Raw genomic sequence first — 27,434 nt, forward strand, 5'->3', positions numbered from 1 at the left:
TGAAAGTTATTTAAATTTGAATGCAGAGAATACTTTATTAACTGATTAGTTTTGATGACCAATTTTAAACTATAACTAACGGGGAAACAGTGGGGGGCATTAAGGCTGAGCCATATATATATATAGACAAATCTGGATACTGATAATCTGTACATTTAACCTCTGCTTTTTCTTTATACATCTTTTATTCAGTGTCTGAAATTAATCAGAGAGAAAACCAAAAAACTGGCAACTAATTGAGTCTTTACTAGAATTAATTTTTGCATGGGTTTTTGAATGCAGTCTAAATCTCAGTGGAGATCAAACAGATTTTTTTAATCATGCTCCAAATCAAGTGTTCAAGTATAATTGAGAGTTTGTTGTTGTTACAGCTTTGTGCTGTATTTTCTCTTCCAAATTTTCTCTTCCAAAACCTAGCAGTTGTTCTCTCCTGTAGAGGTTAATCTATTTAAGGTGGTATTAAACTTGCTTAATGGTTGGGAAATCAATATAAATGAAGTGCCTGTGGTGTGTATCAGTTTTCCTGCTCCAAGCAACCCCTATCACTTAAGTGGACATATTTGCAATTTTGCAGGATTACACTGCAAAACCCAGAAAAAAAAATATTACTCTACTATTCTTGCACTGTGAACAGTGCCCCTACATAATGTGATAACTGTTTTCCATCTGTACAGCTCCCTTTTGTAAAGTTGGGCAACACATATGAAAGAAAGAGACATCAACTGTGTTCTGAAAGATATTTCAGTTCTTTAGTTCCAGTCACTGAAGGAAGAGGCAGAGGCAAGTTTGAATTATCCCAGAAAACTGAACAATTGGTTTTATTTGGTGTCTTCAAGATGCTTCACCTTCTGTGGGAGATGTAGGTGTTGTAGGAGAGACCATTTCAGGTTTTCGTGAAATTCTGTCCAATTCTGCCTGAACATCTGTTAAAACTGGCTTCTGACCTGCAAAGTAAATGTGTATCATTCAGTCATGTTTATGAAACATTTTGGGAAAGCCTATAGTATATTTACTTCTCAAATCAGACAAATCCTGAAAACTGTTACTGTACCCTTTGGGTGCAGAGTGAAGGCATAAGGCCAAAACTCAAAAGAAACAGAAAGGGAACAGTAGACAGAAAGTCATATCCTTCTATATTTCTGATTTCTCAAAGAAGCTTCCATAATTACGTATTAATTGTCAGCATATGAAGAGCTAAAGTATAAAATACAGGAAAGTCTATTATAGCTAGCAATTATGAATACTTTACACAATTTTCTACATCATATGTATTTTAAAGAATTCTGAATGTAAATCAGCGGTTTCACACAAACCAATGAAATCAGTTTTACATACTTGGTCAGCACAAACCTGACTCCACTGCTCATGGATGCACAGACCTGCAGATGGCAAATGCCTTTCTCTCCTCACGCACTTACCCTCTCCCTGACTTAGAATGGCACAAACATTTGTGCAGTCACACTCAGACCTGATCCAAGCTTAATTCACACCATTCTTCCCCCCAGCATTCTACTCCTAACTCTTACTCCCCTGTCTATGTTTCTGTCCTGCCATGTTCTATCACAAGAATGGAGGAGACAATATGGGAAAAGGCAGTGCAGAATATTAGTCTAAAGCCATGACAAGCATGCATATTATCTCAGATTGTAAAGGAAAATGCTGACACACATGTTCTATTAGCAGTGCCCCAGCATCCCTTCTGGAAATGCAAATTAACAGGAACTATCCACAAAGCTAATTTTTGCCAGATGTACTATGATGCTCTTCAAATAATTTAACAAAAGCCAATACTGTATCAGAATCAAAGCAGCTAATATTCCAACTAATAAGCAGAGGCATTTCCCATAGCTGCTGAGAGGAAAAGTAATTCTCAAATCCCAAACTACCATTTTATCCAATTTTCCAATTTGAAGAGTGCCATAAATAACCCTATACACAAGACAGCAAATACCGAGGAAGTTGAAGGGACCACATCTAAGCCAAACTTACTTGTTTTTATGGTAATTTCTTGAAAACCTCGTCCTTTGCAATGTTGAACTGGCTACACCCTAACCCTTCATCTGCTGTATATTAGGAAATTTCTGAGAACATTTTTGCTCCTTAGTAGTTTCATCCTTGAAGTTTCTGCCACAGCCCCGGACACAACACTTTTCTGCCTGGCATCACCCAAACCCACTGCTGGCCAGTCCCCACAGGATTTTTCAGTGGGTGCTCTCTGCACCTCATATCGCGTCAGCGGCATTCATTGGAACAGTCTCCATATGCCGTCCAAACCAGCACTGCTGACTCTGCCTGCAGCAGATTAGAAAGTACTTGTAAACTTTGCCCAGCCAGCTGAGCTCTGCATGTACGAAAGGGAAGTGCACACATGTAAAAAGGTTTTCAGGGTCAGTCTACACAAAACGTTAGTGGGATGCGTTTTCTTTTCTCTTACTACATAAAAGTAAATGCTCACGTCCAGTACCAATGAAACACCAGCATTCTCACCTAAGCGCAGCATTACTAACCTCTGGGGAAGTGAGGAAGGAAGATGTCTGTATAGGTATGTTCTTAAATAATACAGAAACATGTTAATCTGAAATAGCAAGAAGCACCAGAGTAGTTTTGCGTCTAGCTTTAGAGCAGTCTCTATTAGACATTTTTATATTAATACTAATTATTAATCCATCATTAAAAAAAGCTATCAGCAGAAAATACGTAAGTATTTTTATAGGCAACATAACTCCATCAAAGCCTTTATCACAGAGCTACATCACTAGCAAAAGATAACATTATTTTAACACCGACTGTATTGTTAAAAAAATATAAAGTTGAAATCCAGTCCCAATATATCTGAATAATATTAGAAGTGGCTTATAGCATAAGCCATTTTATTTGGATGGTGGGGAACAAAGGAAAAAAAAGACTACCTCATGTGGACACAATTCATGCTTAAACGACTACATGAGAAGCTTTCCTTTGAGAACCATTAAAAAGGCAGTACTCAACTGCTGTCAAAACAAAAGCAAAAACCATACCCAGTAAAACATTCGGTTAAATATAGCAGTGTTCATATGTCTGATAAACTATTCTAAGAATGATCCACCACTTTCAATTTAGATTGAGTTGATCTTTTATCATTAATCATACCTGACTTTTTTGCTGATGATGGCAGGTTGCTGCCAGCACCTCCAGTGCCGCCTCCTCCTGGACTGCCACCAACACCACCAGGACCACCAGGGGAACCAGTTTTCTTGCTCAGGAGACTATTGAAGAAGTTAGCCAGGACTCCTTCGCTAGTAGCTCCAGCTACAAGGGGAGGGAGGAAAAAAAACCCCACAACACAAAATCAAAACAAAACAGATTTTCTAAGTAAATACTGATTTAGTGTGTTAATCGGTCTAAATAAGCATATTAAAGAAAGAGGCAAAGCAGCCACTTTACTTCCCCAACTGCATTTGCGCCCTCACAGAAAAGGTACCTTTCATATTGGGATCAATTTTTTTTGACCCAGTAGGGATAGGTGTAACACTGGCAACGTTTGATGTTACGGATCTATTTGGTGTTCTAGGAGATCCACCGGGAACTCTTGGAGAAGCATCCTATTAAAAAAAAAAAAAAAAAAAAAAAAGGAAAGCTGAACTGGTCAATCTTCCACAAAATTGAATTATGCAATATAAGATCACTGCTCCTAATTATTTTTTTTTTTTTTTGTAATATAATGTACTATCCTATGCAACTGAAATGACACAGGATTAGATTTTGCTGATTGTGTACCAGTTTTTTCACGCTCGTGTAAAATTCTTAAAAATATCAACTCTGGTGCAACTAAAGCACTTGTGAAGCTTTTTATTTTATCCCCATGAGAAACCTGAAAATCCATCTGTTACTCAGTACCGCCTGACTGTAGTGAAAACTGTACTGATTAGATCATAGAGGAACTACACTAAATTTCTTGGGAAGACCACACATACCACCAACACTGTGAAAAGGACTAAACACAGCTCAGGAGAAAAAAAAAAAAAGTATTCATTACTCCAAGGATAACAAGTAATGTTTGCAGTTCATCTAAAGAGGTAAAGCTATCTTTAAAAGATCACATGCTCCCCATTAAATTTGTGTTATTTTTACTTATTTTTATTTTAAACGTAGATCATAGTTTTCATTTGACCTTAATTTTATGCCAGTGTTAACATTCCTAGAGAGATAGTGCCAAATTTAGAATATAAAGCTTAAAGGCAATTCAGCCAACATAGTTTACTCCCTGGTGCACTCTTGGGACAGAAAGGAGAGCCAATTAAGTGCTTAGATGCATTCTAACATATGAAAAGTAAAAGGCATGACATTTAGCCCTTGCCATCAATACAGGTTGTCACAATTAGCTGTGAAGTGTCACAATTTTAGAGCCGTATACAATGTAGACTGTAAATATTACGTAGTTTTAAAAAAAATAGATCAAAGAGTATTCAAATAGTATTCAATTAAGCGACCCTCTAAAGACATGAAAGTGAGTAATTTTCACGTAATGATATTTAAAATTTTTATTACTAACCACTGGCCTTCCTGCAGCAGTAGGTGGTTGTTTCGCCAGCTGTGACTGCAAAAAACAAACAAATCCGTATACTGTTAGATATTGCAGTGACCAAGAACACAAACCCAAATTTGTATTGAGAATGTTGTTAAATGAAACACAGGCTGCTTGTTTCATAGACAAAGAGTTACCTGCTGCTTCATAAGAAACACTTGGTCATCTTCTGCTACAATTTCTTTTTCGTGAACAAACTGCAATACAAAAACATTACCATCATTTTGACTAAAAGTCAGTCAAATACCTTGGTGAGTATGACCAAGGTATTCAGTAATGCAATAAACGTGTAAAATGCTATGTTGACTGCAGACCACGTTTTCTATATTTAAAACTGCTACCTCACGATTCCATTTAAGCTAAGTTAATGATACTTCTATTTCACTTCTAATTATCTCCTTTGACCTGGCAGGCACAAGTCTTTAGATGTACTTGTAGAAAGACTCATTAAAAAGTTCATTAAAGTGTTCCGTAAAAGAGGAATGAAGTAAACTGTTACAAGGCACACTCAGGGGTCTCAGGATCAGTAAGAAACATTCACAGACGCACACGCTCTGCAGCACGTTCACATCTCTAATAACTTGGAAGCCTCACATGGCTATTATTTTTATAGATAAGGATAGGAAAAGTAAGTCTTCAACTGCATTGCATTAGACTGGTATAGGAACTGGACAAAGACATCTTGGATCCCAGTTCTACGTATCAGATCACAGGCACTCTCCCTCCAAATAAGCTCACCACAAGAACTTTGCCAGAACAAGCACGGTAAATATCAAAGTTTGTAATCCAGGCCTGAAGTTTGAAAGCATGCAAAAAAACCTGTCAGATTTTCCTTGGACACTTAAAACACACTACTACATATGTCTTGATTTTTCCCCCTAAAGATTGAAGAAAGGATATAGTACTAGTTTTATCAGCTAAAATGAGTCACACTTTGAAATATGATCAGTCTCAAATTCTTAGCTTTGTTAAGAAAAGCTATAGAAATATTTGTCTCCAATAACTTCAGTACACATGGGGTCCGCTGCTACTATTTTGTTCAACAACCTTACACATTTTCATGTAGTTTTCTCAAAGCCTTTTGTTAAATAATATGAGAGAGAAAATATACTGAATATATGCAGAATCCATTTTCACGTTTTTTTCTTCTACACTGCCTCAAGCTTTGTTATTTTAAATACTCCCAAGAGAAACAGAAAGCATTGTGAAGTTATCAGCAACAGAGCAAAATGGAGTGTTCTTAAAATACTAACTCAACCTGACCAACAGTTACACGACACTTACGAGTTTTTAATATATATTTGGGAATGAAAGCAAAACAGGTATATTTGTAGTCTTGAACAACGCCAACAGTGGCAGAAAGAAAAACAGCGTATGCTGGAGAAGAGCTATACAGAATGGAAATACATAATGATATTTTGCTAACTAAAGCACTTCAAACACAAAATTAAAAGATAAAATAAGAAAAAACTCCACATGGTTTATCACACTCATGATAAACTAGAATCAAAGTCTCAAAGAAAGAGAAACAGTCAAAAAACTGACAGGTGAATAAACAGATATGAAGTTGAATGTCAGACCATCTCAATTTACCTTTCTGACTGGTGGTTTTGTTATGATATCTTCAAAATTGTCTTCTGCTTTTAGTGTCTGAAAGTTCTCGTGCAATATTCCTATCTTCTTGTCATTATCCCAACCTGCAGGACTAGATGAAGGATTATTTGGCTTTAAATTCTATTGTTACATCAGGTTATTCTTGTATGCAAGCCTGAACTGTACAGACCTGAAAGCCAGGAAAGTATTCATAGCTCCCATTCTCCTGTGCAAGCCACTTACTGATTAGTACAACTAGTTAAGAGACTGGTTCATTGAATCACCATAACAGAAGAGCAAAATCTCTGGGTTTAACACTTTTCTTTGGGGCAGCGAGCATTTATGATCTCAATCTACTGGCATTCACCAAAGTCCAACTCATAAGAATGTTAAATGGGACTTGAAAAAGCATAAACAAAAAAGCTCTGAATGCTGTCTTACAGTCTGGCACAAATACAGTTTGTAGTCATATACACGTAATAATGCAGATAACTTACATAAATACTGCGTCTTTTTCCACAACAACAGCTGGAACATTGAAAGGAAATCCATACAACTTCTGGACTATATATTTATACACTAAATCAATGTTTTTGTTCTCCTTTACTGAAGTGTAAATAAGTGCTGCACCATCTGAATAAACTTGTTAAAGAAAACTCAGTTTAGTGGCTAGTAAGAGATACTCAAGTAACCTTTAAACTAACAGAAAGGGGTCAACTACTTTGTAGAATTTAGAGGGGGAATACAAACAGGTCAAATGATGGCCAACACTTATTTTTTTACATAATCTATTTAGTAATTTAAATCTTACTTTCTTCATTCCTTTTATGCCAGCTCAGCTACTGCTTTTAGAGAAAGTACAGGCTCTTCTCATTTTCAAAGCTCACAATACCAGCAGTTTCACTATGATGCCTTAAACTGCCTTCTGCTTTTAGTGAACAAAAATTTTCATGCCACATCCTTGTATCTTGTCATTATCCCATCCTGCGACACAGACACTACAGCATTAACACTAGTAGCTTCTAAAATGCCAAGATCTTCTGCTTCCCCATCTGGGTTTTTAAATTAGGGGAGCAAGTTCTTACATTATACAGTGCCTGCTTTTGACCAAAAAGGCGGCAAATGAGTTGTGCTATATATCAGTTACTAAAAGACCAAGGGAGCGCACAGTATTTCAGCATGGTTCAGTATCCAATTAAAGCAGCTTACACACAGAATTAATAAAGCAACCAGGGAAGTTTTGAGTAATTTTTACTTTGGGATTATAAAAATGCCAACCCCCTAATTTACTTCTACATGCATGCAATTCAAAATTCTAGATGAAAGTTATATAATGGGGTCCCAGTCCCATGCCGTGAAGTTTAGAATAGAATTCCAAGTCATATATGGCATATACAATCACAGAGACTAATTCCTACTAGTATTTTGTATTGTTCCTCCATCGGCAAGACTTACTACAATTGCCCATAACTCCATTTTGAAAAATTGGAAGCCCTTTGAAGGAAGTGCCATCTTGGTACTCAACTATGGTCTCAGGTTCTTGAATTCATTCTTTTCATCTGTTAATTGTGGTCCCTCCAATAGCATTTAAACTTCCCTTTACCACAGCACAAGCTATGATGACACAACGTAGGTACACTGCTGGCCTTTAAATCTAGATCTCAGCACATCTAGCTGACTAAACAGTATTTTATATGCTTCTTTTTAAAAAAGTTAAGTTTAAAAATAGTAATAGCGCAGCAACAGCTTGTGTGCATTGTCTCTGTACCAACACAGAAGCCAGTGGATCTTGCCTACAGCAATTCATACTTCTTTCCTTCCCTCATCACCTCATCCTGTGGAATTACTGAACACTGAAGAGACTGCATATTTGGGTGAAAAAGAATAACATGCGTTTACATGTATCTGAAGCAAGATCATACTTTAAATGAATTATCTTGTTATTTTAAGGAGCTTGCCAGCTAAGATGTGCTAATATGCAAACTGACCCCTATATATGGAAATGAAGGCAAGTAAAGAAATTCATGGTAAGGGGATATACTAGACTCTTGCAGCTCTGTAAAACAAAAGAAAAAAACAAGAAAAAACCCCAGACAAGTTTAATTCAGCACTGCCTGTAGGGGTAGCTGAAGCAGACTGCCAGTTACAGTAAAGGAGATGCATCCTACTTCGGCACAGATGCAAATATTCTTCTAAGCTTATCATAATTAATGCAAAGATTTAATTGAATCATTATCATCTTTATGACATGTTAAAGGATATATTGTAAGCAGAACCGTCTGATATGTGACTGAATGAAGTCAAAGTGTTCATCTCTGTAGTCATGCTCTTTTTCCAGAACGCTGATGGCATCACACTGTCAAAATAAACACAAAATTAATATACTGCTTTCACGTATGTGTTGAAATAGCAGTGCTGCTACACATCCAGTTCACAACTGGGCAACAGGGATGGAGTAGGGTGGGCGGGACAGAAAAAAAACCAAAAAGGCTGCTAAGATAGTTTAGAAGCATAATTGCTATGTATAGAATCATAGAATATACTGTGGTCAGCACTAACTTGGAGTTAAAGCGATTGCCATTTTTCACTCATTCCCCCCCGCCAGTGCAATAATTCAGTCTCTATTGAAGACTGACCCGCTGAATGACACCACCATTTTCTACCCCCTTTTTTTTTTGTTTTGGGTTGGGTTTTTTTTGTTTACACACTGTGATATTACAAGACACTGTTTTTTGTCCAGTTACTAACTAGCCCTTTGCAAATGGAGGCAAAAGCAAGAAATATGGAAGCAGAAAAAAAGGGGGAAGGGGAAGAGGGAGGGAGAAGAATAACAGAGACCTAGCAGACGAGAAAAAAAGGTGCTTTTCAAATAAGAGGGTTAGCCTTCCAGTGAAGGAACAGCATATGCATCAGAAGGTTTAGTCTTTCACTGTAGGCTAGCAGAGGCTGCAGATGCAGTATGCTTAACGCCAGTGAGAACTGAAGAGCCAGGGAGGGGGGGGTGGGGAAGTCAAAACCAAAAAAACAGCCACAAGAGAACCACATCGTTTTTTCTTTAGACTAGGAATATGGCTACATACCTACAGAAACCAAGACAGATCACATAAACACCCTAAGAACTGAGGAAAATTAATAGAACAGCACTTTTCTAACTAGAACCCTTAAATATATTTATCTTCAGAAGAAATACCAGCTATAATAAAAAACCATGCTAAAACACTAGTCGCAGAATAAGGACGACTGTGGAGATCAAGGGAATTCTAGCTGCTTACTGACTAGCTCACTTTTATGAGCTAAACCAGGTCTAAGGTTTTCCTCAATTCCTTGAAAACTGATACAACTAAAGGAAAAACTAACCCCATAATAACGTGCAGTGAGGGCTTCCAGAAGATAACCAACTTTGACATTAAACATTTTAAAAGAATTCTTATTCAAGGTATTCAGAATGACTTAATAACCATGTGCTTCCCACCCCAAATACACAATTGACAGAGTTGCTTAAATAAAATATGCAAAAAACCTAAAATGTGAAACAAACCTTTGTACAAACTACTACTACTGGAATGCCTAAGTTACATGTTAGTGTATCTGCACCCAGGGGTAAAATCACACTGTCATCTTTGTCTTCCTGTAATGAAGTATTTCTTCTCTGTGGAGAAGCTGGAAAATCCTCGCCTGGTTCTATATACTCCTGGAAGTCTCTTACCACTGAAAGTAAAAAAAGTTATAAGATCAGCTACTTCATTATTTCAACAATGATTTCCACTGTCATTGATCTCTACCACTGTTGATTGTATAGTACTTCTGCTTCTTTATGTTGAAAAAAATTCAGCATACACAGTTAAGCGCTGACTACTTGTTTACTTTACAGACCACAAGAGAGAACTAGCGAGTCTGAGACCCGCTTGATCAGCGGCTGCAAGGACATGCCCAGATAAAACTGTCCATAAGGACAACATAAAACCAGTTTTATTTTCTCACCGTGGAACCATGGGCAGTTGCTATTAACTATTATTGTTCAGTATGTTTCCTAAAGGACATAAGTTTCCTTGCATTCTTCTTGGCAAAATTAGTGGAACAGTTTGTTAGAACAGAATTAAGCCTTATACACATTGCTTAGCTGCTACCATATAACAAGATTTACCTAAGAACCCTTTGCCCACACTTCTCTCTGTACGGTGCATCTACAGTAGTAATAAACAAAAACAATAGACTACACAAACATTAGGTATTAACTAGCTTTATAATTAGTTTATAGCATATTAAATATTTGGTACGCTTTTACAATAGATCAGATAACTACTTTAAGATTTAGCAAGGAGGGTAAGTCAGAATCTAACAAGAATTAGAAAAAAGATAAAGTTATACTTGTGAGTCTCGTCAGGTTCCGATGCATACACCCAAGCCTCTAATTACATGGTCACTTACTACTCTTAAGTCAGGGATGCGATATTAGGGATAAAATGTCTGTACCTTTCACATCACACAGCAGAACAGGATTCTACCAAACCCCACCACTAATGACTTTTCCATGAATAGCACATTCTGATTCAGCCAAAAAAAATAATCAAGCAGCAAAAATTCAGCTGCATCACACACACTTGCCACTAACTACTCCAGTACCTTCTCACTGCTTTGTCCTGATTTATGTTGATCCACCACTACCTTCACTAAACTGACTGAAGAAAATACCTAGAAAGCCATTAGTTTAATTAAAAGAGGAAGACTTATTTCAACACTCTAGAGACAAAAAAAAAAAAAAAAAGGTATTAGGCCAAGTTTATTCAACTTTTCTACAGATCCAGGAGTTCACAGTAACAAGCAGCACATGCACAGATTATCATCTCTACTTGAACAGTCAACTTGGGCTCTTACTCAGGGAATGCTGCTACTTCAGTCTGGTCTAAGAGCTTCCAAGAGCCTCCCAAACTGACTGTGTTTTAAACCCAGAGGTTTCACCAAGATATGCCAGCCACTCAAGGGAGTCTTTCCTTCACAGCATCCTGTCTGTTCTGGGATAACTGGATGCTAAAATAAAAATCACACTACTTCAGTACTAGAAGTCCTCAATGGATTCCTAGAATTCCCACGTATGATCACTACATACTAAACTTTATACAAGTACAGCAAACAATAAAAAGAAGGACTGATGTAGTATATCACAGCTCAAATACAATCTCAGGTGTCCCTTAGAGACATAATTAAAGTGACCAGGCCACAAGGCCTCATTAGACACAGATGAACTCAGTAACAGAAGAGCTATTCCAACCCTTCACACACAGCTGCTACGTCCCCTAATGCCTCCAGTTTTAGTCCTCACAGGGTCCATCTTTGAGCGGTTATGTTGCTAAAACTGGAAGACAAACACAGCAGCACACCTCCAGAGAGCTACACATGCAAACCCTCAGGAGATTTCAGTCCTGTTAGCAAGTTAAGTCAGCTCACAGGAGCCTCTCAGGAACACTGAGCCTGCCACAAGAATAAAGTAGGACCATGTAGCCAGGAGTCTGGCAAGCAAGATTCCTCGCTCCTCCTTTTGGCAGCATCAAGCTGCTGCCTGCCTAGCAATTCATGTGGCCACATCACAGGAGGTTCAAAACAAAACCAGCTTCCAGTCATGTCTGAACTGTGTCCAGGGCTTCTGTTATACCCAACATGCAGACGTCCAATTATTACAGATATTGGTGAAGATGATAAAAGAATATGAGAGCAGACAAGGCTTTTAATAAGTAGCTTTTTTTGACTCAATCACTTGAATTTTCTGGATTTTGTAGAGTTTTCCTGTTCTGTTCACTTCGTCAATGAAGAGGCAAAACCATGAGCTACACATTCTTGATATCAGAGATACTACATCCTTAATACTTTCACCCAGTAAAATCTTAAGCTGAAACTGTTGGTGTGTGTTTAATACACACGTACTAACACTACTCCCCTAAAACAACACCAAACCAAAAAACAGATCCAAAAGAGCTGAGCTCCTCCCTCCTAAACAAGTTCTTGCTATGGAACACGGGATACTCAAGGATGATGCTTCCTTCAGAAGAACCCCTCTCAAAAGAATAAACAAAACAACCAACACCCCTCCCCACAGAGTACCTACAACTGTCACCTTATGGGATACTTCACCACAACACAGCTACAACCCACGTTTCTGAAAAAACTATTCAGCAGTCTGGCAGTTGTTGGTTGCTTAAGAATGCAACAGTTCCAGAGAGCAACTTCAGACTTGGAAACAAAGTTTAATCATGCTATTTGACGTTACCACACAGTTTTCTCAAATGCTCTTCCTTGTAGTAATTCACTGAGAAATGAATGGGAAGGACTCATGTTCTAGTATCCCAAAGGAAATACAATGGTTGCCCAAAAGTAATTGGGAGCTATAACGTTAGTGAGTTCAGTCAGATCGCTTAAGGAATCCTGCAAAATCTTTGTGTTCTGCACGTTTAAAACTAAAAGGACAAGACACTGACAGAGCTGTATCACATCCATACCAAACATATAGCTGCATTAGTGTCAATAATAATTATGATAAAGCTCTTCACCTAGGAAGAGCCCAGACATTACCATGCTGTCATGAATCCTCTCAACATTTAACACTTTTGGTAGGCAGGGAACAGGCCACAGACTCTCTAGACTGACTAATTACAGGAACAGTTAAGCTGATGTAGTGACTTGCCTTTAAAATAAATAAAGTAAGAAACTGAAAGCTAAGAAGTTTTTTTGCTTGGACAATCTTACCTATAAAAATCTGCAAGAAGCAAGACTGTAAATTCAGCTGTGTTCATTCTGGTATTTTTTTTTCCTAAATTAAGGTATTTCTGTTAGAAAGAAACACAAGTTTTGTTTCATACAGCTACTTGAGACTTATCTGAAGCTTGACTTACTTGATAACTCCTAGTTTTAAGTAACATTTCCAAAGAATGAAAAAGACCGCAATGGTGAGATCAAATGGTGCAGGAAGCATTACGTGTATTTGGTTTAAATGGATTCCTACGCATTTGTGGAATACTCACACTTTTGCTCCATTTCTTTCATTTCTTCAGGAGGTATTTTTAACTTGTCAATATGTTCTCTTACAACACTTGCCCATTTTTGTAAAGAATCCAGTGCAGTCCAAGGCCTAGACATGTCTACTACCAACATAATTAGAGTGTCCTTTAGAGAGCTTGCCTCCATTGCAAATTTAAGAAGACCTTTGTGATAGAGATCACCATCCAAAATCCATACATTACATCTTGTTTGGTCTACAAAAAAAGGAAGAAGATTTTATGAGGCTTACTTGAAACAGTTCACTACATAACTGCTATTAAATCTTCTTCAGACATGTAAAATACAAGGCAGAAAGCAGATGACATATTTTAACACTCAGTCATACATAACACAAACTGCAGCTCGAGGAGACAAGCCCCTCCTCTTCCAAACCCTGATGTTTAATGGCTGACAACTAAAGATCTGAAATACATTATCTGAAAGTGAGAATCCAGAGAGAGCATTCAACACTTCCGAAATTGACATTCACAATTTTAGAGAGGGAAAATATTTTCTTCAAGATGCAACTTAGAAAGAGGGAATTAGGTGAATTCAGCCATCCCTTCTCAGCCTTTGGGTTCAAGGCTTAGCTCTCAAGGACTGCCACCTCCCCTTCCAAACGCTGATGTGATATGCCTGTAACTCTTAAAGCCCAGAATGTACCTTGGCCCTTCAGAAAGCTGGAGCAGAACTGCAAGTTTTTAATGACTTGGGTGGACTTAATCGACAAGAAAGTTATTCTTCAGATTTGCAAAGGGGCAATCACCATACAAACAGACCATGCCACTGTTTTTTTCCCCAAAAAACACCATAATCCAATATTCAGAGGCACTTCCGCAGTAAATGAAGAGCTGTTGATGCAAAATTAGATAGCTTAATATAAATTACATTTTGCATTCCAGTAAGTTTTTATTACTTGTTACAGAAGTTCTGAGGAAAACATTTAGATCAAACTATCAATCCTCTTAACCCTGGTCAAGTCATCTTTGAGACCAACAGCCATACATGGAAGTCAGGAAAGCAGATGATTTTAGAAAAAAAAAAAAGGGGGGGGAGGGCCAATTTCTTCTGGTTCTCCTTCTATCTGTATTTGTTTTTATAGCATAGACAAGAGTTCCCATTTTTCCCCACAGCTCCCAGTATGTCCTTATTCACACCCCACTCCCTTTAAGTGTTGCCTCTAGATAATTCATCACACCTCTACAGTACCTGGTCATACTCCTTCCCTTGTCTCCCCATATATAAGCATCAGTTACTGATTCCATAACTGCAGGTATTTGGGGTCTGGATCTTAAAACATTTTTTTAACATTCTAGCCATAAGCCAACTCAAACCAGTTGAAACGCAGCTTCTATTTTACTTCTCCTTCCTCCAATTTTTTGGGTTGTTGGTGGGGTTTTTTGTTGTTTTTAAAACCTCCTTTAGTACTGTGCACATTTTCCTGCCGAGGCACCTTTTCCTCTAGGCCTGAGGAATGCACATCCGTTCAGAATGTTGCAGCTAAGACTATTTCCCTGGTCTTTTCTTTTCAGCCTTTTCTTTTGACTGGTTCTTCTCCTCCTCTGCTACTTAAGTGGTCATTCACAATACCTACTGAAGGAATTACACAGAGAAATTTTCTTATGATACAGATCACCCAAGGCCTAAGATGGACTCCTGCAAATTACAAAGAAAAATATCCCACTGTCATTCCAAATATCACACTACTGAACCACTGCTTTCAAATTGGTTTAAGGTACTATCAGAAATACAAACTTACCATCTCGATCTTCATCATGCACATTTAAATACAAATACTCCATTCCTCTTCCTTTTTTGTACTCCTCTATTCCTTGGATTTTTCCTATTAAGCTAGTTTTACCTGCTCCATCTTCACCTGGAGAGACAGAAGTTAGATACTGCTCAATCTTTTATCACAGTTACATACTAAAAAACACCTGGGGCAAGAAGGAATCCATATACTAACAGGGTGACTGACCTCATTACGGTTTTGAAATATAGGGGGCTTTACCCAACTCACCCATCTGTTCAAAGTGCATGCTTCGGCTTCAAATCTTATTTCTAATTATTGATAAATGCAACTTAGTTGAACTCTACTCAAGTACAGTTCAAGTCACAGTAAGCTCATCTTACAATCAGAAGAATAAAATTTAGAACACTCATACCAAACAGCACACAACAACAGCTGAGTAAGGCAAATCTGTTTCCTTAGTTTTTACGGTTTTGTTTCTTTGAACCTTCTCTCTATTACCTGTCTAAAGAAACCTTTGAAAGAGGTGACAAACAGTAAACCCGCTACCTTACAGTATATATGTATTTGGGTACACACAGTGACAAGCCTGCAATCCAGATCCATGCACTCCTGCTCTCTCCACTCCAAAGGGAGCTTGGATAACCAGTGAACCTTAGAGCATAAGCACAGTGTAAACACCTCAACTATTGCCAGAGACAATTCTCGAAAAAATTCTGTTTCTAGCCGTATGTCCCAGAGCTGGAAAACTGCAGTTTTTCCAGTTTGAAAGAGGAACCAAGCTGAATTTTGGCACAAAGTGGGCTTTGGCACCGATTTGGTAGTACAATAGGTACATAACAGTTAGACATTAGGAAATTCTTGGAACTCGCTTCACAGGTTATAAAATTGAGATTAAAACCAGGTTCCTAAGAAGTACCTTATCTGTTTTGTGCTAAACTTTTTTTTTCCCCAAAGTCTCTCCTACACAGAGAGAGAGTATAAACACTTGCTTTCAACTACGTAACAAAGAGAAAAGCTCAAGGACAGTAATTTTCACTGCTAAACATAATGAAGTTTTCCCTTTAAAAGGGAACTGACCGACATCTTACAGACAATATTATGGCTACATTAAAAAAACTACAGATATAACCACAGAGAAGAGCAGAAAAATCATACTTTGATAGACTGATTTTGGATTTACTCAGTATATCATTCCCGAGATTACTGCATGAAGCCTTAAATTTAGAATTCAACTTTATTCTCAGATTTCACTAATAGTCTAGAAGCTACCAGAAAGCATAAGACTGTTTACTCTAAGTAGCCCAGCGAATTTTTCCCAATGGAATGAAAAGGCTTTTTTTTAGTAAGTCAAAAAAAAAAGGCGGGGGGGACGGGGAGAGAAATACAAGTTCAGAACTGAAGTTTAAAGGTCTCCTTAAGTATAGAGAAGTGAAAAATGATGTCATTTTAACTTTTTCAACATTTAAGAGTTTGTTTGCTATTTCCTTAGCTATATTAAATCAAGACGCGCCTAAGAAAAAAATCATAGCTTGTTTTAAACATTAGAAAGCACAGCTATCTGCTATTCATACATCAAGCTTTTCCTCTTGTGAGAATATTCTTTTAAATAAAAATTCTACCCAAGAAGCGAAGAGTTCAAGCTTTGTCACCAGAGATTAATTACAATTCCTCCTCTGCCCTCACTCCAGTACTTATCCAGGCTTCTTAATAGTCTCCCCAGTTACTTGTAGGTGACAAATTTCAGAGCTGCTGCACTGACATGTTATGCTGCTGAAGATGCTATTACTTTTGCCAACCGTTTCTGTGATTCATTCTGTTATTTTACCCTCTTCAATAGGCAGCTTCAATTAATTTGTGCCAGCAGAAGTCTCAAAAGGTAGGACAAAACAACATTTGGTATGCCTTTTAAAGAGTGGATGCACTTTACGGCTTTCTTAGTTTCTCAGAACAGTTGACTTCCAGCTAGGTGCTCTTGTGTACTAGTTTGTTTCACCTAAGTGGCAATAAAGATTACAACTTGTTTGCATTGGGAAAATTTACTATCTCCTGCAAAGTACATCTACCAGTACTTAACAAAAGTGGCTGTAACTTAAGTGTAAGGAATACCTGTGGTTATGAGAAGTTCTAAAAATGACAAAAGATACACTTAAGCAGTCTAAACTAAAACATACTTATGCAAATGCTAGTATCTGTGCAACTTTATTGTTCAAAAGTGCATGCTAAACAATATAGGCAAGCTTGAAATATATGTCCCACAAGCCCCTTGTTTATCATGGCTGTGTTGTGTCACTTCCTCCCCACCCCCGTATTTCCAAATTCTTGAAAATCTTTAGTTCAGTACTGTTAAGTTTAGTGTTTTATGGCAAAATAAGAGCTGGAATTTTATTTTATCTTCTAAAGTTTTCCAGTAATTACATTCAAACCCTACACAGAAAAAACTTTATCAGTATAGCATAAGACAAGTTGATTTGATTTAAAATTAGTACCTTTGGACACACATGCACACACAGTAGTCATTTCAGCTTTCTGTCACAGAATTACATTCAATCTGTTCTGCAAAGAAGATTCTCTACTCCCTTCTCCTCAGCAAATAACCACCCATCTCAAAACACCAAGATCAGGTAGGTGCATCACTGACATACATAATTGTATTATACAAGTTACTGCATGCAAAGAGTAGTGCTCATCATTCACTAGAACACCAGAATGATGCATCAATTAAGTTTGAAGGGACTGATACTCCTTTAATTACTCAGGTAAATGAAGAGAATAGTACAGTTTGCAGATGATATAAGAGAAACTAAAAGATCTGGGGAGAAAAGGGTTAGAAGCAATACTGATAAGTGGTCCAAACAAGTTAGCAATGCACAAACCAACTAGTCTACAAATAGGACGACTCACTTGCAAGGGTGCAAGGTAGCTGCCTGGCTGAATGTGCCCTATTCCACAGGAGATCCAGAGTTTTCAATCGTTTTAAATCAAATTAGAGTCAATGTTATGGAAGAAGAAGTCAGAAAGTAAAACCAGGACCATTATATGTGACATAATGTCTTCCTTCTTTGTGCCCACGCAGTTCATCATAAAAAGTTAGGAAAAGATGGCCTGGGCCAAGAGCACGTGCTAAGACTGAGGTTCAATTTACCTCTACTTTCTGGTTTTAGCATTGTTGCCTATCTTTTAGAATTGTGACAGCTGCAAATGTAGTTTTATCCTAGTTGTTAATTATTTTTTTCCAACCTAAAGCCTTCAATATAAAACACCTGAAAAGTCAACATACTTCAAATGTGTTGAGTTATGCTGGGAAAGAGCAGCAGTATAATTTTGCTTTGTAGTTACTCGCCAACAAGAACATAAGAATACAAATCAAGCTTAAACCAGTGCTTATCTAGAACTCCTGAATAGTTATTACAAATCTCATTAGCAAATTAATTCTAAGTGCACGCAATGCTAGCTTTTAAGACTTCTCAATACTCAAACATTTCATTGTAATACCTTTAGTATGTATAGAAGCTTCTCTTCACGAGGACGGGGGGAAACATTTGTGAGGAAATTAAAGTCTGTAAGGTATTTTAGGTTTGATAGAGAATGTACAGCTTAGTAATGCAATTAGCATTAAGTACTACCAGGGACATATATAAAAGTACATATGCCTAAATTTTTTTTTTCCTCAGTAAGAATACATATATATACACGCATTATATGGCATTTGAAATTACAAACTGTAAGACATTTAAGCATATTTTGTTGTTTCTGGATATCTCTGAAGTATTTGAAAAAGTAATGCTGCTAGTTTCAGACAAAAGGGAAATGTCATATTCCTCAGATTCATTGCACATTAGTATTATGAAATATTTTTTTTTAAACTGCTATGGAAGCAATACATAAAACAGAACCTCATGCACCTTCCTCCTCTTCCCTCCAAAATATTGAGATGGAAAATCCTTTAGCTTCTTCATTTCTGACTGTGTGATAATCAAATTAACAAGTGACATCTATAGGTAAGCTCACAGAGCAAAACATTTCCAATACACAATTTCAAGGTACAATAAAAATCAGGTAGATTGCTGCAAATTTAAGATTTTTGCATCCTGCTTTTGCAAACAACATGAAAGGTCCTCCTTTTCCAGAGTAAATCCTAAAGAACTAAAATTCTCCATTACATCAAACTGCACCTACACATATTAATACTACAGTGAGGAAACAGAAGTGGTGCTACTAGCAAGCAGCGGTATACATCAAAGCTGAACACACGTAAAAGAGGGACAACAGATTTAATTTTGCAGAAGAGTCAGGCTAGGAAGCAGTTGAAACAAAGCCAAACCAATCTACTTACGCACAGTATTTCACCATCTTGTTAACAAAATGGTAAGTCTTATACTCAACTGAAGTAAAACCATTTCATTTTTATCGCCACACTGCTACACTTCACTCCTCTGCTGAGCTCAATTTTGGGTTTGTGCTCCTCAAAGCTTCTCTGTCCAAGGTGCTACTCTGTCTACAGAGTTTGATGACATCCTTCTTGTTGCTGCCCTCAAAGAGATAAAAAGCCATAATATAAAACCCAGCCCAGCCTCTTCCCTTCTCACTACTTCAAGCAAGAAAAGTATGCTTATTGAGCAGAAAATGGAGTATCACTAAATGTTCTGCTAAAATACAAAATTTAGCAGAGCAGTCACCCATAAATGGGAAGGATGGGCAACGAGGTGACTAAATTGCCATCTGTGAATGCAGGCAAGCAGGCACTTATCTATAAACTACTACTTAAACTGTTCAACCATAAACTACCACGTCAGAGAGAACTTGGGTTCTCTATTACAGAACTTCTCTGAAGTGACAAGTAAACATTTTAAAATTAATATTTACTATTCATGGTATTTCCACATTTCTTTCAGTTTAGAAAATGAAATCGGAAGTAGATTTTCACTTTTCTTAAAACAAGACATTTCTTACTTCTGAAAGAAGTCTGTATGTGGAAGAGCAATCTACATGTTACCTCCAGAACAGACAGGACTTGTGACTTTGTTTAAATTGTTTCTCCACTGTAAAGTGCCATGTATGTTTAAAATATGGCAAGGCAAAGAAGCAAGAAGTGAATGGGATTTTTTGTGTGTGTCATCAGCATTGTTGCTGCCTCACTTCCATCCAGGCTTCTGATATTATTATTTTTTTTCAACAGTTCTTCAAGAAGCCCTGGATGCACTTTACTGTGTATAATATATAATCCTACTGGTTCCTTGACGGAGATTTTTTGTTTGCTTTTCAAAACCATCAATTAAAACTCAGCTTCGTATGGGAATTATACAACTCATCTCTAAAACACATGTTCAAGCAAGGCCAAGCAAAACTAGAGACAACGGCCCTAATGAACCCCTTCCACACACACCCCACACCCCCAGAGGCGTATTTTTGTGAACTAGCTTTATACTTTTTACAAAACAAAAGACAGATTCTGGGTAGAAGAATGCACAACATCAAGTATTCTAACATAAAATACTGAATACTTTTGTTAATAGAAAACCCCCACCTCACTTAAATATGCTAGAACAAAGTTACCAAACAGGGCACAGATGCCTTCCCAGAATCACAGAGCAATCTCTGTTCCACAGTGTGTGGAATGTCTGAATTGTAATACAGTGGAATGGAGACATAGCAGTCTTCCTCCTACTGGAACTAAGTGCACATGTACTATCACTATTTTCAAGATAAAGTATTTCTCACAAGCTAATAACTGCCTTTTCCACAGCCACATATCAGTGAAAAGACTTGTTTACACATACTAATTGAAGAATGCCTTTTGCAGAACAAGACCAAAATAATCAGTATAAGCCAAACTTAGTTTGCTTTCAGAGAACTGAAGAACAAAATTAATTATGCTGATGAGATCCTTCTCCAGGATCCCTCAAAACAACATGGAAGTTCACAATAAGTAGGCCATACCAAGTCTTCAAATAACTTGCCAGTAAATTACGATTTACTCATTGGACAAAAAACTTCTGAGTTTGTTTTACTTGACCAGATAAGTCTTTCTCCTCACATACACTGTATTTGGTATCTTTGTGGCAGTGAAAAATTAAATAACTTCTGAGGAGCACCTCAACTGCACTTCTGCATTACAGCATGATAGAAAGCAGATTGCAGACAAACTGTTTCAGCATGCCTTTTGTCAAGTCCTGCACCGCAAGAATACACAGCCTGACTGTGGAAACAGGTACAGCAGTAATACTGTTACTTATGCTTGGAGAAAGCCAATTAGAGAAAGCCAATATTGCAGAGAATTCTATAGTGAACATGAATGGCATACATCTCTAATGCAAGCCTTCTCCTTTAACACAGCAGTAAGTCATCTAGTATATTTTACCCAGGTTCACTACCAAAATAGAATAATCCCGTATTACTATCAAATGGACATCTTTCTCAGTACTCCTGCCACTAACCTGCCTGAAAAACACAGAAGCACAACTCCATTCACTTTCCTCACTTTTGGAGCTATTTCCAAGACAGATCCAGTAATCAGCAGTACCTCTGCCAAAGCAGAGATAAGATAAATTAAATGCAATTCAAGAATTTCAGAACTTCCTGTGCTGTTCTAAATAAGTTTTACTGCATCCATGTGATTCCAGCTTTTTGGAAAGGTATTACAGCAGGAAGGACACTACAAAGAAGTTCTAAAAAAAACATAGCTGCAAACAAGCAGTTAGAACTTTATCTAGGTCAATGTCCCACCCCACCAAAACAACTGACACTTCAGAAGTATAACTCTACTGATTGAAACAAAACTTTGCTACCTTCAAAAGTCTTTCCCAGCCTGTAAAAGGTGAAAAAGTTGCAAGGAGAGGAGGAAAAGAAGCTACCAGACTTAACTTCAGCAGCATTAGAGAATCAAGAAACATCTGAGATGAACAACATTAACAGTATCAACAAGCAGTATTTTGTCAATTGTAATGATGAAGTGATCACAGCAAAACTTTCAGCTATTTGAATAGGAAAAAATAAAGTGGAAGAATAATTTTTATAGTGTTGAGTACAAATTTAAGTAAGCACATTTTATATTTTATATACTCTCATGACAATTTGCTGTATCAGAACTTAATTTTGAAGTTCACTATATTCCATGGGTCCACTAAAAGGAAGTAGCAAGCTAAAACTGCTCTGCAAGATGTACCATTTTCTACAGTAACAGCCACTCCCAATACACGTACACACAGAAAAGTGTACCTGTAAATTAGCTGTACACTGTGGAAACTTCTTCTCAAGCATCCTGACAGCCACTGGACAGAAGCAGAGCTCACAAATTCAAACAAACAGGCCTAGCCCTGAAAAGTGAGATGTCTGGGGTAAAGAGAAAATGTGGACATAAGGCAGCTGTACACTCACAGTCCACTAAACTCAAAGCCTTTATCATCAAGTGGGGTAAAATGCATAAAGAAAACCAAATGCTACTGATTCAGTAGAAGCATTAAGTGTGCAATACACACTTGGAGCGAGGTGCCCATGTGTCACCAGATGGTTTGGCATTGTTAGAACTGCAGGCAAAGGATCTACTATGCTTCAGAGACAGAAGAATGTATGAAATATGAAGCCAGATAGAAAGCAACTATTCAGTTCACTTGCAAGCTTGAGGCCTGTTTTCTTGTGCATCCTGGAATGATTGTGAACATTACTGCTTTAATGAATGCTGCTGTTTATTGGATAAATGATTAGTTTAAGTCTCCGAATCCAAGCCTTCACACGTTCTAAACCACTATGAATTCCCTCTGTAACCTGCAATGGTGACTTCTTAGCTGCTCCCTCTATTCCACTATGCTGGTTCAAATATAATTACATTGGGAAGGGAATGAACAACAGAGCTCCCAGTTAAAAGCATCAGTTGTCTCACCATACTCGACAAACAGCATCTCCTCTGATCAGCTACCTTTATTACACAAGTAAGTAGAAGAGACAGTCCAGGAGAGGGGGAGAAACAAACAAACAAAAACAACAAAAAAAAAAAAGCCAACAACACGCTCCTTTGGCTATCTGCAAAAAGTAGCTAGAAACGTTACCAAGAGGACTTAATATCCTTAAGAAAGCAGGGACATCCTTCATTTTCTGCTGGTCCGGTTCTCTAAATGAGATATCTACGGTCACTATGACAGAGCTACCTAGGAATCAGCACATACTGCCTTACAGAAAAGTTTAGGAAAGCTTACATTTTTATTATTTGTTTATACAAGAACAGAAAAATGCTTTTATGCTACATGTGGTGCCAATCAAAATTTGAAGTCTTCACAGAAAAATAGTTACTGGAGAAAAAAAAGTGTCCGTAAGTGAAACAGCTTTGGAGAAGTAAAGCTCTACATTCATTAATTATTATTTAATTCTTTTGGGGGCTGATTTTGAGCAGAGAATTACCAGTATGATATATTAACCTTCAATTCACAAAACTATGTGCCATATCTAGAGATTAACATTTGGCATTCCAGTTTCCTTTAGTTATTTCTGTGATTGTCTTGAACTGCTTTCCAGGTTCTTAAAACTGAGATGTTAGCATAGGTGAAAATAAATACTGAAATAGCAGAATTAGCATGCCAGACATAGCCAGGTTCCCGAAACAGCTAGGCATACAAATATATGCAATGTTTGAAAAATATAAATGCTGTAGGCAAGTTAGAAAACTTGTCCTAGCAAACAAAAGAACACTAAGTGGTGGGTTTTACCGTGGGTGGTTGGTTGGTTGTTTTTTTTTTTAGAGGGAGGAGGGAGGTGGTGGTGGTGTCGTCAGCGGATTATTTTTTTTAATGCAGTTTTGTATTGAAAATAAGCATTCATTTGTCACTTTATATCATGTTTCAGCTAGGAAGTTTTAACCAATATAATTGTTTATACTGCAAATATTTGCCTACCACAAAATGAGTGAAAACCATCAAGACCCTGGTCAGCTTTACAACTCCCTCTTTAAGTCTTCAAAGAAGTATGAAACTGACAATAGTCATGGCAAGACCTGATCTGTATTAACAACAGAAGCAAGTACAAAACTAGTTAAAGAAATAAAGCTTAAAAATAGAGGAAATATGAGATAACAGAGAAACTGGAAACACACTGCTCAAGAATCTGTAGAGACAGAACGTTACAGACATCATCCAATACAGAATAGAGAAGACCTCTCCTTTTCCTGTACTTGTGTGCTTCAGAAGGAGCATCACGACTTAGAAGTGAGCAGCAAAGTGTAATGCATGGATTAGATATTCTCAAAGAACATGGCCATGGTCCTCAATGGCCAGCCCTCAGATCTGATCCTCTTTTCCCTAAACGCATGCCAAACTTTCTTTTTCCTTGGACCATGGCCTTGTAGAAAACACAATTCCTAAGAAAGAACTAGGATTTCTTCTACAAATCTGCACATCTTAAAATATGCATCAGTCAGAGAAGTGTTACATTACGTCATTATATAAGCTCTACATAAACAGGTAAAAGAGAAAATTTCTATACAACAAATTAAACATCACAAACTAAATGAGCATTTGGAAGCATTCTGTCATGCTCTCTCTAGTTCCGAAGAAAGCAGTCTTCAGTTACTGAATACTAAGGATTGCCTGGCTATGAAGGGAGGAAAAACAAGAGCGTAGTCTTCCTGACAAGGACCACAGCTTGACCAAGAATCTTCCAGCTTCAACAAGGATAGCTGTCCAATTTAATTTTAAAGTATCACATTAGAAGCTGTCAATCATTATGAAATCTTTCTTTAATATCAACAGAACTTCCAGTCTCAATATCCTACTTAATTACATAACACAAAAAGCAACAAACTAAAGAGCAGGAAGCCTTTTAAAAGGTTCACTAGACCATCCCATCATCTTTGCAGTTTTCTCCTTCATAGTTAGTCACCACTCCGCTTATCAAAACAGGAAAACAAGGGTCACAGTGATTGCTTTAGGACTATGGAGGAAAAAAAAACAAGCTGAAAAACCTCAAGAAAGGCCAAACCATAAGTCTACATAGAAACACAGTGTGCACAGAGTCCACATGAATATCTTTACTGGGTTTTAACCACGTTTCCAAATACTAACCCACAGATCCTTCTGGGGACTGGTAGGTTGTCAAAGGGGGGAAGAAGCAGCTAGTTAACAAATCCATCTGCTTAGACTCATTAAGATTTGTCTACTAGTAATTGTATTTAATAGTCTCTCAGCCAACCCCCCCTACCACTAATAATAGCAGCAATATGTAGACACACACACACACTTGAGCACACCCATTTCTCCCCCTCCCCCATGAAGTTTTAAATTTTGCTCGACGTATCGTTGTCCTTCTTTGCCTCAACACCACGTAATAGCTGGGTCTCTCACTAACGCCCTGTCAAAGTTCCATTCCGTAACTCCTGACCCTTGGCAGCCGCAAGGTTGGACTAATGCACTGGGTGGAGATAACACAAGGGAAGGCGGCAGCAGCAGCGCAGGATGCCGCGCTGCCCGTGGCACGGCTGCTGACAAGCGCGGTGCGTGTGGGCAGGCCGCAGCCGCAGCCCCAGCCCGCAGCCTACCCCGCCCTCCGGCCCGCAGGGCGCAGCCTCCGCGATGCCGCTCGGGCCACGGAAGCGATTTTCGAGTTCGTAAGACGCACAGCCCGTAAGGACCAGCAAGGCACGAACGCAGGAGGCTTCGGCAAAGGCTGAAGGACCCGCCCCCGCCCCGAAGTCAGCACTCACCGGGGAGAATGACAATGAAAACCACTCCTGCACGCCACCTCTACCTGAGGGACTAGGGTGGGGGGAAGAGAGTACGGGTATTATGGCGAGGTACCTAACGGTGAGGGGGATACCTACAGCATCTCCAGATATCGGATATACAGAACGGAGCCAAACCACGCAAGGGAAGACGCGAGAGTCAGGCCAGCCCCACGCCACCATCCACACGCGCGCCCGCGCCCGCCCCGGCACTACGCGGGGGAAGCTCCGGGCGCGCAGGGGAGGGTCCGGCGGCGCGCCCGGGTGCGGCGGGCAGGGTCGGGATGCTCTCCTCACCCAGCAGGAGGACGTTCTTCCCCGAAGGCAGCTTAGAGCGGGAGCGCGTGGACACCTCGCTGAGGATGCAGGACCTGGCGCGGAGAAACGACAGCGCTTAGGGGGGGCGGGGGCTCCCGCTCAACCCCGGCCCCCCACCCCCCACCCCCACTACGGCGGGGGAGCGCACGGGGGCAGGGCGGGAGTCCCACCGCCAAGAGGAGCGCTCCCCTCCCCCCCCGCTGGCTGACCGCGAGGGACCGAAGGCCAGGAAGGGGGGATTAGCCAGCCCTCCCGCCCCTCACCCCCCTGCAAGGCGAGGTAGCCGCTGCGAGGGCGGTAACGGCCAACGAGCCCGGCTCCCCGGCCGCGGGGCGGGCCGTTACCAGAGGTTCTGCCCATCGTCCTCATCGCCGCCTGCCCGCAGCTCCACATTGTTGTTGGTCGTGGCCGTAGCGGCGGGCGAAGAAGGAAAACCAGCAGCCGAACCGAGCCCAGAAGAAGAGGAGCCGAAAGAACCGGCTCTCCCCGCCGCCGCCATCTTCACTGCCTCCGCCCTGCCCCGCCGCCTCCCCGAGACACGGCGCGGGCGGCGGCGCGGCGGCGGCTGGCAGGAACCCGGATGTTGGGAGGCCGGGGGGGCGGGGCCCGGGGCGGGGGCGCGCGGCGGGGGCTGCCGGTGTCCCGCGCGCGGGCGAGTCCCCTCAGCGGTGCCGCGGAGGGCGCCGCGCTCGCTCGCCCAGCCGCCTGCCCGCCCGCCCGCCGGGGGTGGCCCGGCGCTCCCGCCCGCTGCTCAAAGCTTTGTCAGCCGCCCCGGGAGAGGAGCGGGAGGCCGTGAGCGGGGGAGCAAGTGCCCTTCCGTTCGGAGTGCCTCCGGTGCGGGTCCCAGCCCCGCAGACGGGGCTGCCCCGCTGAGGTGAGGTGAAGCGGCCGTCGTCTGCCTTTGGGCCGGTTACCGCCGCGAGGTGCTGCCGCGGGGCGCGGGCCCTTGGCTCCGCAGGCAGCCCCAGCCCTGAAGGAAGCACCTTGCACCCCAGAAACGTAAGTGCGGTAGGGGGGAGACGGGTCTTCTGGGGAGGACAGGGTGGGCCTGTCTTCTCCGAGAGGCCTCCCTGTTACGTGTGCTCTCACGGGCACCGCTGCGGAGTCCCAGAAAGACGGGTCAAATCGCCAGCACTTTCACAACTCAGCGCTTGCTGGAAGGTGCAAAAGAAACAAGCGAGCACGTCGGCTCTCTTCCCGCAGTTTACAGAGATAGCGTTTGCTATGGTAACGCGCGATTGGCTTTCAGTCTATAAAAATTCGATGGGCGAGTTTGGCCAATTCGATTTGGAGAAAACCTAACACGGGGATGTTTCCTTGTGTACCTCTTTCAAGCAAAGGATGCGCATTCCCAGAGCCTCTGGATGCACAGAAAGGTAGTGGCAACATTAGCAACTTATGTATGTCAGCAGTTTGAACTTAAGTTTTTTTCTTGCTGCTGTGTTGAAATTTTATTTTCCCCAGAAAAGACTGCT

At 39.8% G+C, this 27,434-nt stretch overlaps 1 protein-coding gene and 1 long non-coding RNA gene across 2 annotated transcripts; both read right to left on the bottom strand.

Moving 5' to 3' along the window:
• Positions 1–26,555, bottom strand: DYNC1LI1 (dynein cytoplasmic 1 light intermediate chain 1). Its single transcript, XM_055804439.1, has 13 exons — positions 26,304–26,555; positions 25,939–26,012; positions 14,946–15,062; positions 13,171–13,401; positions 9,696–9,865; positions 8,418–8,513; positions 6,655–6,788; positions 6,158–6,269; positions 4,702–4,761; positions 4,532–4,576; positions 3,461–3,581; positions 3,130–3,288; positions 1–944 (listed from the first exon to the last, which is right to left on the bottom strand). The coding sequence occupies exons 1-13, from the start codon at positions 26,456–26,458 to the stop codon at positions 832–834; spliced, it is 1,587 nt and encodes a 528-aa protein (XP_055660414.1). The 5' UTR covers positions 26,459–26,555; the 3' UTR covers positions 1–831.
• LOC129784490 (uncharacterized) lies at positions 23,675–25,932 on the bottom strand. Its single transcript, XR_008747280.1, has 2 exons — positions 25,624–25,932; positions 23,675–24,854 (listed from the first exon to the last, which is right to left on the bottom strand). It is a non-coding gene; the product is annotated as an uncharacterized LOC129784490 (long non-coding RNA).
• Positions 26,556–27,434: the final 879 nt, after the last annotated feature.

Source organism: Falco peregrinus, chromosome 5, assembly GCF_023634155.1.
Source record: "Falco peregrinus isolate bFalPer1 chromosome 5, bFalPer1.pri, whole genome shotgun sequence".
NCBI classification, from domain to species: domain Eukaryota; kingdom Metazoa; phylum Chordata; class Aves; order Falconiformes; family Falconidae; genus Falco; species Falco peregrinus.

What these genes read in the sequence shown, in the direction of transcription:
- DYNC1LI1 (XM_055804439.1), bottom strand. Translation starts at nt 26,458, where the DNA reads ATGGCGGCGGCGGGGAGAGCCGGTTCTTTCGGCTCCTCTTCTTCTGGG. An exon ending in GACGATGGGCAGAACCTCTG is followed by an intron (nt 26,013 to 26,303) that starts GTAACGGCCCGC and finishes TCTCCGCGCCAG; the next exon opens with GTCCTGCATCCTCAGCGAGG. An exon ending in GAAAAAGACGCAGTATTTAT is followed by an intron (nt 6,270 to 6,654) that starts GTAAGTTATCTG and finishes TCCTTCATCTAG; the next exon opens with TCCTGCAGGTTGGGATAATG.